Consider the following 15,251-nt stretch of genomic DNA (forward strand, 5'->3'; position numbering starts at 1 on the left):
AACACTCCTTGGATGCTCATCAAAAATATAGGGAAGAGAGTGGGAATATCCACTACGAGGATCGGTTAAAGAAAACAAGCTTTTTTTATCAATCATCTGTAAACATACGATTAATAGTAGATATGTTCAACTAAAATTCAATAAAGCAAACATGAAAAGAAAATGATCATCCCTAAATATATTAAAAGCAGACATGTTTTAATAGCTAATTTGGAATATTCCATATCAAGCATTGCTGCCTCATAGTCAATTGGACCCTGGTATTGTGAGACTCACGGTGTCCTCCAAAGCAGTGTGTTGAAATACCTCACGTAAGATTCTAAAAGATAAAAGGATGTGTGGTCACATCCTTTCTACAAAGCATTCACTAACAAACAATCTTTGACCAATTCATCTAGAGTAGGACTTCGAAGCATCCACACAGCACCCACATCATGCTTCTTTAAAATGTAATGTATTGAGAATTGAACATTAACCTTAACTTGGGGACATGAATCCATCTTGGACATGAGTCACACTATTGTTTTCCCTGATTCATGTCACAGTACACATTAACCAAGGAGCTTGTGGTGGTCTCTGATGAGCCTACTAGATTAAGCTATTTGATTTTAGTGGATTAGATTTAGTTTTTCGATTTTAGTGGACATTGAAAAAGGTTAAATGTGAGATTTGTGTGGTTGACATTGACATAACCAGGACCGTAGTGTTGGATTCTTTGTTTCATTTAATAACTTGTAATCATAACAAACTCTAGTGATTTTACATATCAAATCCAAACTCACAATACAAAAAATATCAAAATCATATTATTCATTTGTAACATCTAAAACATGATTTTGATAACACTCTTTGGATGCTCATCAAAAATATAGCAAACAGAGTTGGAATATCCACTAAAAGGATCGGTTAAAAAAATTATTAGAAGTTTGTAACTAAGAAAAAGTTAGTTACTGATAACACTAATGATGTCTTACAATATGTAATTGATCAAATCAGAGACTGTGTTAAGTTTTTCCAAAGATGAATATATCAATATTATTGAAACTGAAATACTTTTTCGATATCTTTTAATTTTGCACTAATATTACAACTTGTGCTATTATGCATTACTTTTCATTTATAAATTAGCATAACAAACATATTTACTTACCCTAGTCATACGCTATATTTAAATGCACTCGTATCCTTGTTTAGTTACACTAATAACATACATCATCAAATGAACAAAAAGTCAATTTTAATTAGGAATAAAAATTGATCAAAAAAAAAAAACTAGGAATAAAAAAAATCAATAATTTAATCAAAATTAAAATATTTATAACCATAAGATATTCTACATTAACTATTTATTTAAATTAGATATGTTGTCTACATCAAAAGATTCTATTGTTATATTAAAAGGTCTATTATTTTTGTAGTTTATTACATTTATAATGTCGTATTTTATTCTTTTTGAATTAGATTAAACCAAATGAGTAAACCACATATTTTTTACTGGAAATAGGTATTTTATAGAACTTATAGACATTTAAATTTAAAAGATAGGATTCAAACCAAAAATACATTGTTGTTTTTAAATCGAAACAAATAAACTAAAAAGTTATCCCGGCTGCAAACACTATGGGCGGCGACCCTATTACATCTCAAACAGCCGCTCACTATACACTTGTTCCTCTCCTTTTGTTGCCACAAAGCTTTCTTTAACTTTCTCACGTCTCCTTCTCAGTCTTAAAACTCTGAAGCGTTTTCTATTTGCACCTATGAGAAGTGCCTTCCGTCTACGGCCACAACTTATATAGAAGTCCAGAGGTGTTGAAATCTCAGGATCCATTTACAGCCATCTCAGGTGATGATTTGGGAGTTACTACCATGGATTCTTCCCCATTCAGCTTTCCATTGTCTGATGATGCTCCGCGTTCAGAACTAGAAACTCCATCATCCTTATGATTTTCGTCATCTGAATTGCTACTGTTATTCTCTTCACTACTCGGGTCCTCTGGTTCCTTAGCTACAACCGACCGTGCTGAAGATACAGTGGTGCTTTGACTTTTCCTACCGGCTAGCACTGCATGGCTCAGCGTCGAACAAAGAACGGCAAATACATTGTCTCTTTTCGAATTTTTACCCAGCCGTGGTTTCTTGGATGCCTCTTGTTCCCTTTCTACTAAAGGGGATTTGCGTTTCAGCCTAAGGAGCTCGCCTTCATCCTCTTCAGAGGCTTCTGGTTGCTTCCGAGGAGGCGGCTTATAGTCTTCATCATCTTCATCGTCCTCATAGTCAACCAAGCCTCCAGACCTCGGGCTATATTGTTGATAGAAGCGCAAACCAAAACCCATCAGACAAAAATGTTTTAAATCATTTTCATCAATTTTAAATGCGGAGCTAAACTACTATACCTGGAAGAAGAGCTTGGAGCCACTCCATTTGAAAGATGAGGAGGCTTCGGTTGTTCTTTCTGTGTATTAGAGGCAGGTTTTTCCTTCTGTGTATTAGAAGCAGATGCAGAATCTTCTTCATCGCTGTCAGTACTTAAATGTGAGAAACGTTCAGGCAGAATAAAAAAGAAATTGTTTTAACGGTCAGAGATAAACCTGTCTTCGTTGAAATAATCTTCCTCCTCTTTATCCAATGCACGCTCCTCAACTTTTCTTCTCGGATTAACCTCATCAGCACTGCTTTTCGGTACGGCACTTTCTAAGCACTGAAGACAACATTGTTTGAACAAAGATACAGACAACTTTTTCTAAAGTAAAAAAAAAATCAGGATCCTGAAGCAAACCTGCTCATACTTGATCTTAAAAGCCTGGATAGAGATTAAGCACTGAAACGGAGCCAACCGGTCCCAGAACGTATCAACTATGTATTTGAGCAACAGAGTTGCATTTCCCTACACATAAAGAAAATGATCACTAAATACGATACCATCTATTACTAAATACACAAAAGGGGGAAAAGGATGAAAAAAGAACCTTGCGTATGTGCTCAAGCAGATCCAAGACTGCAGAGTTCAACAGATTGTACCGGTTCCCATTGGCAATGAAGACATCCATAACTGGTTTCAGTGTGTTGTTCTTAACAACGTAGTTCTGGACAAAATCATCCTGCAATAGAAATATATTCAGAAAGTAAGTCATCTGATGAACTTTTATGTAGTCAATGATGGAAAATCAAAGGTGGCATATAAGTTTATTTAAATATTTCGCAAAAAGCATGATAGGCTAATGGCTACACTAATATGATTCAATTCTTCAGTTACTGGGAGTATTCAAACAAATCTACTCACATGCACGGATAGGAGAGTACGGACAAATCTTATAGCAGCAACCACAAGGTATTTTTCCTTTCTCCGTGTGAGATGCAAGATCTTTTCAGTCACATTGTTTTGGAGAAAACTGCATCTGTAGAGAAGATGAAATTACACAACAAATATTATCTAATGGGTTCCAGCATGAGAACTAGACAGATAATTAAAAAATAAGCATCAACATGATTACTTTGTTCTGGATGAATCTTGCATGATGCAAAAGCACAACAGTTCACATATGTTCAGCAAGACTTCAGGCTTTGTGCGAATCCTTCTCGCTGGACCTTCAGATGTATTGCCTGACGTCTCAGGACATGAGGCAGTAATAACATCCACTATCTCAGGTAGATGTTTCTCGTAGAAAATATCCAAGATAGTTGATCTCTGCTAAAATGAGATGGGTCAGTAAATAATACAAATCAGGGTGTCTATCTACCAGATTAGAAGAGAAGCATGGGTAGCAACACAAAGACTCAGGGCTTTGAAAATTGTAGCAGATAGCTTGAAAAACACTGAATACAACGTAAACAGTGAAAAAAAAATCCAAGAAAGAACTTTATAGTCAACTGATTCAAGGACACGCAAGATATTGACGGACTCGGAACTTTTCTTAGCAAGCTTGACTATAAATGAATTCCAAAGCACTACAAAAACAGGGGGAGAATACCACCCTCTCTACTTATCAGAAATTGAAAGGAAAGAAGGATGCACCTGAGCTCCACCAGACAATGCATTTGTATCCAGTAATGTTCGGATAATTTCTAGAAATTGGCAATGCATCTTATCACCAAAGTCTTCCATCATTCCCTTCACCTGTTACATAAACAAGAGAGACAACTTTAACTCAAATCTATAACATACAAAAAAAGAAAGCAAAAAAAAAATTATTTCAGCTGCCTAACCAACCCAAAGGCTTACAGAAAATTACCAGGAGACCGAGAAGGGGGGTTCCTTCGGTGCGAACAACATAAGAACGTAAAAGACTGGGGTCTTGATTCAAGAAAAGAATCAGGATATCTGTTCTGCATCCACAACAATATTACTTTGAGTATGCAGCTTGGAAATGACCACTAAAATTTCTTACAGCCACAAGAAAAAAGAAACAGAGTAACCAGAATGAGCTATCGGCTTTAATAAATAGTATACCCAGTTAATACGAGTTTTTTGTCTGGAATCTGCAAGACTTCCTCTATGACATAAAAAATTCCTTCATTGACAAGGTCCCTGAAATCATTGACAAGACAAGTACGATAACTGAGAAACAGATCCCTAAAGAAGATTTTTAAAGAAGCACTTAACAAAGAGAAGGAATTTAGTTTCTGGTGAGTACATACCTAAAAAGCCGCAGCTGCTGCACCACTTGGAGGCTCTTGCTTAAACTACAAAATTCGTGCAAGAAATATACCTATTTTAAAGAGAATGAGGCATATCAGTCCAACTAACTCTACTGAAAAGCAATATTTTTTAACGGTGATGTATTGAGGCATAAAAGAAAATAACAAATGCCTCTTGAAGTCAGGAAATACCAAATTTTTCTTGGATTCCATAGATGTAGAAGGTGACCTAAACCTTGCAAATAATTCCTGAATAAAAGTGCTATCATCCTTCAGCAATGAAACAACCTGGAGAAGATGCACTTCAGTTAAACAAAAATCTGGAATGCATTACCTCAATGCCATATATTTGAAAGCATTTCCATGGATAACTTACAATGGCATTGTTGGCATGTATAACTGAATTCAAGTTTGCAACAATAGCATCATCTAATACTCTGCCCAAGACAACATCCTGTAAAAAGTGACAATAGGTGAGAAACCTAATACCGTAACGAAGAGGCATAAAAGTTGGACGAAAAGTGATGGGATCCAACCTTCAAGTAGCCAATTCTGTACGTTTGGTGTATCTTTGACAGGACTAACGGATCTTTAATTGGTATAGCCTGCACAAATAAAGAGCAAAAATAAAGAGCTATGCTAAACAGCTAAAGAGTAAAGACTCCAAGAATAAAATTTCTAAACATTCTAGATTAATCGCTCTAAATGTCAATGAAAGCAAATCCCAAAGTATCCATACTGAGCAAATTCTTTTTTTACAAAGACAGAAACTATACCTAACATTTCTAGGATGCATATTCTGTTCTTGTAAAAGGAAAGCGTTTCTAATATTCCTCCAAGTCCAGTCTACGTTAGTGGTCCTGAACTACATGAAATCAGTAACACGAGGGAACATTGTATTACCTCCTTAAAAACGACATGCTCCTTCAGAAAATTCCGGTGATGCTGAGAGTGAGGAACACCGGGATCATCTATCAGAAGATCAACATGCAGCATCAAATATTGCTAAATACGAGGCATCGGGTAAAAAAAGAGAAAGCAACACATTGGCTATAATATTTGTTGTCGCATACACAAACCCTTAAGAAAAAGTCTATCTGATCCAGCAAGAAACTATCCACCAAATAATCAAGAAACATAAGCTATCGTTGTCCATGTATGACTAAGGATATGAAACCACAAGAACGTTTCTCGAAAGTGTAAATATCTACAAGGCCTATCCAACATATATCCACCAGCTACAAAACTAAGGGATCATAAGATTCAACTACTGACATCAAAGTGAAACTTACACTCAAGGCATCCAATAATTTCCATGATCAGCTCATCTCCAAATATTTTCTCCAAGATCTGAGAACTGTTGAGCAAAACTGCATATAAAAGCACAAGAAATGCTGCATTAAGAGAAAAATAATAAAATGTGCATGGAAAACGTGACAATGATATGTATTTGAATACTAACTGATTCCCTTGACAATATTGAATATCATGTGAAGGCCTTCAACATTTTCCAATTCCTCGCATATTTTAAAGACACCCATCAGATTCCGGAAGAAATCATTCTGCACCACGGGAAAAGGTAGCTTTAGGAGATAAACTATTACAATTAGTAAAAATTGAAGAGTTGACATTGAAATCACAAACTTTGAGTAACCAAAAGACGAAAACAAAACAATATAAGGCTCGACTATATCAACGGACATGTTATTGCTAGCGCTTGTAACTTGTAAGTAAACATAAATAATATAATACCACTGACAGAATAAATGAAAAACTTAAGCGTGCAATAAGATTTTCCCGAGGGAGTGCAAGCTTAATATCACACTAAACTGAACTGGCAAGGACAAGAATACTTAATAACTTACATCCTTCAATACAAGTTCAGTTAGACGCATCTGATCTGTCATGCCACTCTCCGTAACAATCTGCAAGATGGAAAGATAAAACAAAATATTTGGAAAATTAAACCCAGGAATCACCACACACGAGACATCAATAAAACATAGGGCCAGTAGAATGTATAACCTTCAGTATTAGGGGAAGTGTAGTAAGCTCTACAGCAGGAAGCTCCCTCAACTCGCTATTCAAGCTGTGAAAAGTTTCACCTGCTCAATCACAGATGATTACATAATCAGAAGTAAAATATATACCACTTGCAAGATTCAGACTGTGTCCTTGGAAAACGATCAAACAATCCAATCACCATGAAAGTGCTTTAGACACTGTCTGCTATCAGTTAATCTGAAATGCAAATGCCAAAGAAGCTAAGAGATGATTCATGATATCTGATAACTCGGTTACAAAGTAAAACCCTCAAGTTACTTTACAGCAAAAATGAAATGAGAACTTTAAATCAAATCAGGATAGAGTCGAATAGATTAAGCATATACTACATATAAGAAGAATATCAAGATTAGTAAGAAGAGAAGTTTCAATCAGCATGCAAATGTTGAAACAAATCTTCACAAAATATTCTGATGTTACAGGAGGTTCAACAAACCTAGCTAAGAACCATGCATTACTACTACAAAAGCTTGAAACACTATTTAAATTCACTTCAGTGACACAGAACCTAATGTATAGAATAGGCATATGCTAAACAAAAAGCAAGTCCGATTAACAAAGATCAACTAATACAAATCCTCCAGAAGAAAATTCTTACTGTTCAGAGAGCTGAAATGCAAATTTCGTTGCGTAGCGCAGATTTGGTCCCTGAATATTACAAACACCATAATTGCAGTCAAGAGTACTAACACATATAAGAATGAAGGATGTCGAGAAGGGGATAATAGGAGAAACTTTCTTCACTAACCATACATAAGAGCACCCAGCAGTCTCTTGAAAGCTCAAAGCCATTTCTGTTGAACGCTCTGGGTCTCTCCATGAGATTATCGTGTCTGTACATTGAAAAAAATACCACTTATCCACACATACACACCAAATATAATCATATCTAATAAAACCGCTACAAACAAAGCCTACCTTCTTGCTTCCTGTAAATATCCTCAGGGTTGATGGGATGCACAAGTAACATCTCGTTATCTTCTTCATCGATTACACAAAGACTGAGCTCTTCGGAACGCTGCATCACATACCATTTCCATTAAGCAAACAAGTACTGAAAGTTTACTTACAGAATAAGTCAAATAGAATAAAAAAAAAACAGACCTCCACATAGTCGATGCTTACATGCCCAGTTCCTCGATCATCCCATTTACCATCTTCATTCAAATGATAAACCTTCACTCTCTAAAACAAATTGATTCAAAAAACAATCATCAAACACACAACTTTATACCGTTTTTATATTATCAATCAATTGAATTGCACAGTGATTTGATTGGTAGCTATGAATCAGGGAGCATAGTAACATAGCTAATCGAAGAAACCCTAGCTCGAATCAAGTAACCAAAGCGAGAGCGACACACACACACCCACCTGCATAGAACTGGAATTGGAATTAGATTGCGACTTTTCAGGGGCGCCCATCACTGACTTCTCCACCTCCAACACCAAATCGAGCCGAGAAAGTGAAGATGCTGACACCGAAGCAAAATTAGGGTTCTAGACGCCGGCGATAAAGGCGGGAGATTCAGCTCTGGAAGGGGGCGAAATCGAATAGGAAACCCTAATTACCAATACGGAGAATCAAAATAAAATTGACAATCTCTCTCTCTCTCTCTAGCTTTTTTTTTTTTCTGCGAAAGCTTTCCTTGAGCTTCGAAATGCGAAAGGAGAGAGAAGAAGAAAGGAGAGAAAAGGAAAATAAAATTAAAGCAGTGGAAAATATTATAGTTCTTCTTAATACGTTATGGTCAATATTCCATTAATACCCTCTGGAACTATCGATATCTACAAAAGGCCATTAAGTGCGAGGCATACATCGCCACGCGCTCTCTTCCCGCGAGTCTTGCTCGCTCTAATTAAAAATGACAGCCTGTGACGTGGAAGAAATAACAAGCGGAAAAGTTTTGTCTGTACTAAAACGCGTTAAGCCCAATCAAAGAGCGCCAGGTGGGATATTGGTACCTCATGTTTGTTAGATTAGTGAGGCTCTGAAGTGCGTTGACTCTGTGGTCAAGTAAATACCCACGTGGCTTTAGGTAGTTGGTAGATCGGTCCAAAAGCGCAATAAAAAGAAGAGACGAGTAATCGAAATCACGACACGAGCTGTGTATTATATACTTCCTGCACTAAAAAGGGGTTCTTTCGTCATAATCAATTAATCTTTACAAATTATTTCTTTCTAATTACAAGAATTACGATTTTAATCCTGACATAATCACTAATTATAGCCAGGATTTTTAACAAATCCTAACGTTTTGAAACGATGGTTATCCCAAACACTACGTCTCATCACATTTTTAACGGGTTTCGTATTCATCTTCGATTCGGTTCATGTCATGAGGAAGTCAAAAACTGAGAACATAGTCAAAAATCAATTTCATTTTCATCAAAATACTTAAACCATTATAATGGTAATTTTAACTTATGAGGAATAACAAGATTAGAGACAATGGCTCGCTTTGATATTCACACGCGGTTCCATTCATAAAACAACTATAAAGGAGTTCAAACAGTGTCAATGGTCGATCGACTCTGGTCACATTTATATTACCAACTTAAACCAGAGAAAACCAATATAGAAGTTCAGCAAATCCTAAGCACCTTCGAGATATAGATGAACAACTAAAACAAGATTCGCTTAGACAAAACGAGTTTCAATGTTAAAGATCCATTACTATCACGCAAATAAAACCCAGAATAATAACATGCATTGTTGTTGAATACGAACCAATCATATAGATTCACTAGACATGGAGAAGCAGTGTGAAACAGTCTACACCATTAAACAAGCTAAACCAAATCAAGAAATGCAAAATATAAGAGAATAATGATATTAAATCAAGGGTACATAAACATAATCCAAAACCGAACTGAAACTGTCTCAACTTCATTAAAGAAAAAAACACAAAATGTATTCTCAGACAAAAAAAATCAAAAGCTTATCCTTCAACGCTAGCATTCTCTCCGCTCTTGACGTTGTGCTTCCTCGCGTACCTCTGGTTCCTCAAGAACTTAGGGTCCATCTGTAACAACATTTTCATCAAAGCAAAATCAAACTCCGAAACTTAAAATAAAAAAAATCTGGAAAGTTAGATGTTGAGCTGTGGTAAAAGACTTACTCCTCTGGTGGGAGTGTGACGGTGTCTCCTAGGCTTCTTGATTCCGTTCTTGTGTGCCTTAGCAGACTGGTTATGCGCTGTGTGATTCTTCGACTTGGCCATCTCTGTACAAACTATACAATCAAACTAAGAACGAGAACAAGAAGAAAGAGAGGTATGGTCGGAGAGAGAAGTGGCTAACCTGCGTCGGATAGATCTGCTCGGCTAGAGTTGCTTATGGCGATACAAATACAACAAAGCCCTAGCTTCTTGTTGAATTTATAGTGAACTTAAATTACTAAAATGGCCCTAATAGATCGTATGGGCCACAAATACATATTTGGGCCCTGCTTTCATTTATATTAAGCCTACCAAATGAACCCAAAATCATGATTTTTTTTTTTTTTTGTCAACCCCAAAATCATGATATATTCTGGAAAAACATCAAGTTTGACTATTAGCAGTAACTTGGAATGCAAACTTTGAATAGAATTAAAGCATTACGATTAGTACAAATGAAATGTAAAAGTGTTGACATCAAAAGCCATGCAATCTCTACACAGACAACCAAAGAAACTGTAGATAGATGATCCCGGTGTTCTACATCTAAAAATGTTTAGCATTTTTGTACACATAGTACTACTACTCGTTATAGGATCCAGTAGATGTTTAAATAACTTACATTTTTTAGATGCGTCATCATTAAGAGAACGTTGGATAACAGATAACCCGGACCGACAAAATAGGGCAAGTGAAACTGATCGTCATCGACTTGTCTAGTTAGTTGTATTGTGTGGAGTGGACTTCGTTATTTACAGAGCAACTGAAACTCACCAGCTATAAACGCTTTAAGCTTTACATAAAGGTCAGATTCTCTAGTAAAAAATGTTTTATTTGTAAAATGTTTTTCTTAGCTAAGATTCATACCAACGATTAATTACGATGTTAATAAAGAAACGTTAAATACAAATTGTCAACAGAAAGTAAAACATAGTAGCATGGTTAAAAAGTAAAAGTAAAAGAGAAGGTTTCATTGGATAATTATCTTTCTCAGTCACCCAAAACAAAGCAAGAGGGAGAAAATAACAAAGAGAAGAGAACCCAACAAACGATCCGATCCAGAATCACCCGGAGGAGGAATGTGATAGTAAAACGGAAAATAAGGAACGATGGGATTTGGTGGAGGCGGCGTCGGGAAGTTGCCGTAAGAAGCAGGCGGATAATAGTAACTTTGTCCACCGTCTCCATATCCTCCGTACGGAGGAGGGTATTTACCACCACCTGAACTTGAAGGAGGAGGAGGAGGAGAATAGTAATAAGAGCCGCCGCCGCTTCCGCCGGAGGAGCTTGGAGGAGTAGGAGGAGGAGGAGGAGAAGACGTCGGGACAGGGTTACATGGATTGTCGCAAGAGGAACACATTGTGCAAGAAACAGTTTGGTCCTTTGACGTCACGCAGAGAGACAGTGACAGTAGTAGCAGTATAAGAAGAGCTGACAAGTTTGAGAATCTGATTGCTTCCATTGTCAGAAGTTTTGCTGACGGCAAATGATAGACTGAGAGGATTAAAGATCAAGTGATAAGAGAGAGAGAGAGAGGAAGAAGCACATTCAGAGGCTCAGAGTAGAAGTGTACTTCTTTTTATCAAGGAAATTCATATTTTTAATTATTTTTTTATTTTCTAGAAAATTTTATTTTATATATTCAAAGATATGTGTATTTTATATATGTCATTATCTTTTAACCTCTACCATTTGTAGGCATATGACTATATTCGAATATTTAGTCTTAGACGATATAAATTTAGTTTTTATTAGACTCTATTTTTACATCTATTCTATTGTGATGGATTGTAGTTTAAATCGCGAGGGTTCTAGGAAATGGTTACATTTAGAACAATTTCATTGTTAAGATATCTAAAACAAAAAGTAAAAATATTTTACTAAATTATAACTACTTAAATAAAAAAAATTTGGTCTAATACTTAATTAAATTTTAATCTAAAAAAAATACAAAACACTTAATAATAAGCACCTATCTGGAATAGTTTTGAATTATTAAAAAGTTTTATTTTTTAAATGAAATCTCTCATTTTTTTTACATATTTATATTTTATTTCATTATTTTATTGGTGAAATATCTATTGGAGTTTTACCAATTGACATGCTCTTATAAGCATTAAGCCAACGCCACCACAAGATCAACAGTGTGAAGAGTAGACAAATTTAATTACATACCTTTAGTACTTCTCTTAATAACTGACTCTATATTTATTTTTGGTTTTTTTTTACCTGACTCTATTGTTCTTTTTAAAATTCGATTGCATGCATTTATTCATAATTTACCAACGATGACAGTGTGAAAGAGTAGTGATATTGTATCACTACGAGCACCTAGGATCAATAGTATTCCATTATTTGAAGTAAACTCTACCACCTTGAATACCTAGTTGGTCTAAGGTAAGTGAACGGTGGTTGCGATAGCCAACCAATAGGGCCAATGGAAAGTCGCACCCTATATTGATGTAAAAGGTTTTCAGCCAACCAATAGGGCCAATGGAAAGTCACACCCTATATTGATGTAAAAGGTTTTTCAGTTTACATATAAAGTTACTTTCATGCAAAAGGAACGGTGTAATCATCATGTATCAAAATACCAATAGGATTAAATTGCATTTGAGAAAAAGGTCTTCCACATTTTGCTAAAGTGACAAAGACAAAACTGAATTTTGCTTTCGAACGTTTTCCAATTTATTTATCTTAGGTAATGTGAATGTAGTGGAGTGGAGTGAAGTGATTTGAACTTTGAAAAAGAAAGATAAAGAGAATCAAACAAAGCAACAAAGGCAAAGGGAGACAAAAGATCCATATGTGTTGGCTGTCAAAATGTTTATCGGATTCTTCCTTGTTTGTTGATAGTAAAGTCATCACTTTATTCCCTTCCTTCACATGCAGCTTCTTTTTTTCTTACAAATTGGAGATGACTCATGTCGCCATCGAATTTTAATCATAATAAAGGAATATCACGTACATGAATCCGCAGATGATCTAATACAAATACAATAATGCAATTTTCCTAAGCCAATTATCTTCCTTCCCCTTCCCTTCAGACCTTCCATCAAACAATCAGGTGTATGTAAAGCTGATTGTGAAATTGATAAAACATTCGACTCTGAACCATGACTAAAACATTTGACGAAATATTTACGCTGGGAGACACAATTTGAGTTTACAATATCACTAAGAGACACATTGTCTATGTAACACACTTTCTCATGTTAGTTTTACCAACATAACCTCCAACTAGGAAACCTTCAACTAAGAGAGGCAAAGAGAGAGGTAACTCTTGTTAGCCAATCCAACTAACCAAACTGATATAATCTTTTTACCTTTTGTGAAAATGAATAAAACATTTCTAATAATCTTATATCTTCCTTTATCTTCACAAAATCTATCGCCGTTTCTAATGAACCCTAATTTCTTTCTTCCCCGACATCTTTTAGATTCAGAAATCGAAATCTGAAGTTGAACCCCTTTCTCCTTCTATAGACGTTTTCTTTCTCCCTGAATCTCGACGTTTTCTTTCTCCCCGAATTTCTTCCCGAAATCAAAATTGACATCTCGATCTCTGTTTCTCGACCTCGAAACTCTGTTCTTTACCGCCTCTGATGATTCACATATTAACTCCAAATTGAAGGTTAGATCCCGCTTCTTAAAACAACTACTTGACTCTGTCTTCTCGGTCCAAACCCGAACTTTTTACATCTTGAGAAATTGAACCCCTTTCTCTAGGCTCAGTCCCGTGTGGAAACGATGGTGGTGGCTGTGGAGGGCGTGGTGGAAGAAGCGGTGGATACCGTAGTGGAGGCAGTGGTGGTTGTGGAAGCGATGGTGGAAGACGTGAGTATGGATACAATGGTGGTGGTTAGTGGAGGTGGATGCCGAATCTTCATCCACAAAACCTTGAACATAAGACCTCATCCACAAGATCTTCATGCACAAAACCTTGATTCATGTGTCCACATTTTCCCGTGTCCATAATTTTACCATCCACAATGTGTATGTTCATATCTAACTCTTCCACAATTTTTCGTGTCCACAAACACTTGATGCAATGTGCAATTTTTGCTTCAAAATCGAACCATTTTAGGTTTATTTTGTTTCTAATGATATATCTCAACTTTCGTCTCTTTGTTCTTAAATTAGCAGAGAACAGAGAATAATAGTTTATTTTTTGTCAACGGTTCATCGTAACCACAAGCATTGCGTCCATATATATCTATCCATAAGTATCTGTTAAGTGTCCACGTTTCTTGCGTCCACATTTTTTGTGTCCATAAATCTTCTATTGATTATGCTCGATGACTTTTCAGATTTACTTAACTTTTCTACTATATTTATGTACATATAACAAGTAAAAAAATAATTAAATAGATTTTAGTTTGCTTGTCCATAATTCTTGTTTCTATAATTCATTTGTAATTTACGTGTTCACAACTCATGAATCCACTTTTTTTTTCTATCCACAATATAGATATCCATATTTCATTTGTCCACAAATGCTTAATCCAAAAATCTGACATCAAATGGTTAAAATATATGTTAATGGATGTTAAAATGTAGAAGATAAAAAGCTAAAATTTACTATGTCAAATTTTTTAATTTTTATACTTTAATATTTGAAAAATAATCAAACTAAGGAACGAGAGGTGAACTTATAAAAATAATAAAAATATATTAAAAAAATACAAAAAATTGCAACTCATCGGTCAAGTTACAATTATTTAGTCACTCAAACCAAAATCTAATATAAATAAGTTATTGTGTGACCAAATCCAATTGACCATGTAGTTTATTTCTTAAAGAGAACAAACTTCTCTTTCCACCTAAAGCAGGGGTAATTCCGTCCACGAAAGAACAGCTATATGGACAATGTGTCCCAACTATAGAATGTGTCTCTAAAAGTAAAAGACATAATGTGTCTCTGTATGTAAATGTCTCATGTTTATCGGATTCTTCCTTGTTTGTTGATAGTAAAGTCATCACTTTATTCCCTTCCTTCACATGCAGCTTCTTTTTTTCTTACAAATTGGAGATGACTCATGTCGCCATCGAATTTTAATCATAATAAAGGAATATCACGTACATGAATCCGCAGATGATCTAATACAAATACAATAATGCAATTTTCCTAAGCCAATTATCTTCCTTCCCCTTCCCTTCAGACCTTCCATCAAACAATCAGGTGTATGTAAAGCTGATTGTGAAATTGATAAAACATTCGACTCTGAACCATGACTAATTTTAACTAGATTAACACACTCTTTTCAAAATAATTATTTTTGCGTAAATCATTTTAATATAATTCAGTTCTATTTTTTATGGAAGTCAGCAAACATCCGCTAGTTTTGTTATCTATCACTGACACAATTCATCATAGCAGAATCCTTG

The 15,251-nt window shown here is 35.5% G+C and overlaps 3 protein-coding genes across 6 annotated transcripts; all 3 read right to left on the bottom strand.

Annotated features, from left to right (window-relative positions):
* Positions 1 to 1,472: 1,472 nt before the first annotated feature.
* On the bottom strand, positions 1,473 to 8,678 carry LOC103859175 (serine/threonine-protein phosphatase 4 regulatory subunit 3). 3 transcript variants are annotated; one of them, XM_009136671.3, is made up of 24 exons: positions 8,077 to 8,409; positions 7,807 to 7,887; positions 7,621 to 7,720; positions 7,451 to 7,535; positions 7,301 to 7,350; positions 6,664 to 6,743; positions 6,504 to 6,563; positions 6,101 to 6,200; positions 5,931 to 6,008; positions 5,542 to 5,609; positions 5,175 to 5,243; positions 5,015 to 5,092; positions 4,831 to 4,926; positions 4,639 to 4,709; positions 4,451 to 4,528; positions 4,233 to 4,326; positions 4,016 to 4,117; positions 3,495 to 3,688; positions 3,284 to 3,398; positions 2,970 to 3,101; positions 2,780 to 2,887; positions 2,592 to 2,701; positions 2,397 to 2,519; positions 1,473 to 2,301 (listed from the first exon to the last, which is right to left on the bottom strand). In XM_009136671.3, exons 1-24 carry the CDS (start codon positions 8,125 to 8,127, stop codon positions 1,821 to 1,823), a joined length of 2,604 nt encoding a protein of 867 aa, XP_009134919.2. In that variant the 5' UTR covers positions 8,128 to 8,409; the 3' UTR covers positions 1,473 to 1,820. The 3 variants fall into 3 exon arrangements, 2 of the variants coding, with proteins under 2 accessions (XP_009134919.2, XP_033142925.1); XR_004456129.1 differs by lacking the exon at positions 1,473 to 2,301 and having other exon boundaries at positions 2,486 to 2,519; positions 2,790 to 2,887; positions 8,077 to 8,414; XM_033287034.1 differs by lacking the exons at positions 1,473 to 2,301; positions 2,397 to 2,519; positions 2,592 to 2,701; ... (2 more) ...; positions 3,284 to 3,398; positions 3,495 to 3,688 and having other exon boundaries at positions 4,043 to 4,117; positions 4,233 to 4,321; positions 8,077 to 8,678.
* An 833-nt stretch (positions 8,679 to 9,511) lies between these two features.
* LOC103859176 (60S ribosomal protein L29-2) lies at positions 9,512 to 10,234 on the bottom strand. 2 transcript variants are annotated; one of them, XM_009136674.3, is made up of 3 exons: positions 10,006 to 10,234; positions 9,825 to 9,937; positions 9,512 to 9,728 (listed from the first exon to the last, which is right to left on the bottom strand). In XM_009136674.3, the coding sequence occupies exons 2-3, from the start codon at positions 9,924 to 9,926 to the stop codon at positions 9,645 to 9,647; spliced, it is 186 nt and encodes a 61-aa protein (XP_009134922.1). In that variant the 5' UTR covers positions 9,927 to 9,937; positions 10,006 to 10,234; the 3' UTR covers positions 9,512 to 9,644. The 2 variants fall into 2 exon arrangements, with proteins under 2 accessions (XP_009134922.1, XP_009134923.1); XM_009136675.3 differs by having other exon boundaries at positions 9,825 to 9,928; positions 10,006 to 10,228.
* A 489-nt stretch (positions 10,235 to 10,723) lies between these two features.
* Positions 10,724 to 11,448, bottom strand: LOC103859177 (proline-rich antigen homolog). Its single transcript, XM_009136676.3, has one exon. The coding sequence runs from the start codon at positions 11,323 to 11,325 to the stop codon at positions 10,858 to 10,860; it is 468 nt and encodes a 155-aa protein (XP_009134924.2). The 5' UTR covers positions 11,326 to 11,448; the 3' UTR covers positions 10,724 to 10,857.
* Positions 11,449 to 15,251: the final 3,803 nt, after the last annotated feature.

Source organism: Brassica rapa, chromosome A03 (genome assembly GCF_000309985.2).
Source record: "Brassica rapa cultivar Chiifu-401-42 chromosome A03, CAAS_Brap_v3.01, whole genome shotgun sequence".
Classification (NCBI taxonomy): Eukaryota; Viridiplantae; Streptophyta; class Magnoliopsida; order Brassicales; family Brassicaceae; genus Brassica; species Brassica rapa.

Excerpts from the sequence above, each read along its gene's own strand:
- LOC103859175 (XM_009136671.3), bottom strand. The coding sequence starts at position 8,127 with ATGGGCGCCCCTGAAAAGTCGCAATCTAATTCCAATTCCAGTTCTATG. Across the intron at positions 6,564-6,663 it reads CACTTCCCCTAATACTGAAG|ATTGTTACGGAGAGTGGCAT; the intron begins GTTATACATTCT and ends TCCATCTTGCAG. Across the intron at positions 5,244-5,541 it reads AGCATGTCGTTTTTAAGGAG|GCTATACCAATTAAAGATCC; the intron begins GTAATACAATGT and ends TTATTTGTGCAG.
- LOC103859177 (XM_009136676.3), bottom strand. The coding sequence starts at position 11,325 with ATGGAAGCAATCAGATTCTCAAACTTGTCAGCTCTTCTTATACTGCTA.
- LOC103859176 (XM_009136674.3), bottom strand. The coding sequence starts at position 9,926 with ATGGCCAAGTCGAAGAATCACACAGCGCATAACCAGTCTGCTAAGGCA. Across the intron at positions 9,729-9,824 it reads GTCACACTCCCACCAGAGGA|ATGGACCCTAAGTTCTTGAG; the intron begins GTAAGTCTTTTA and ends ATGTTGTTACAG.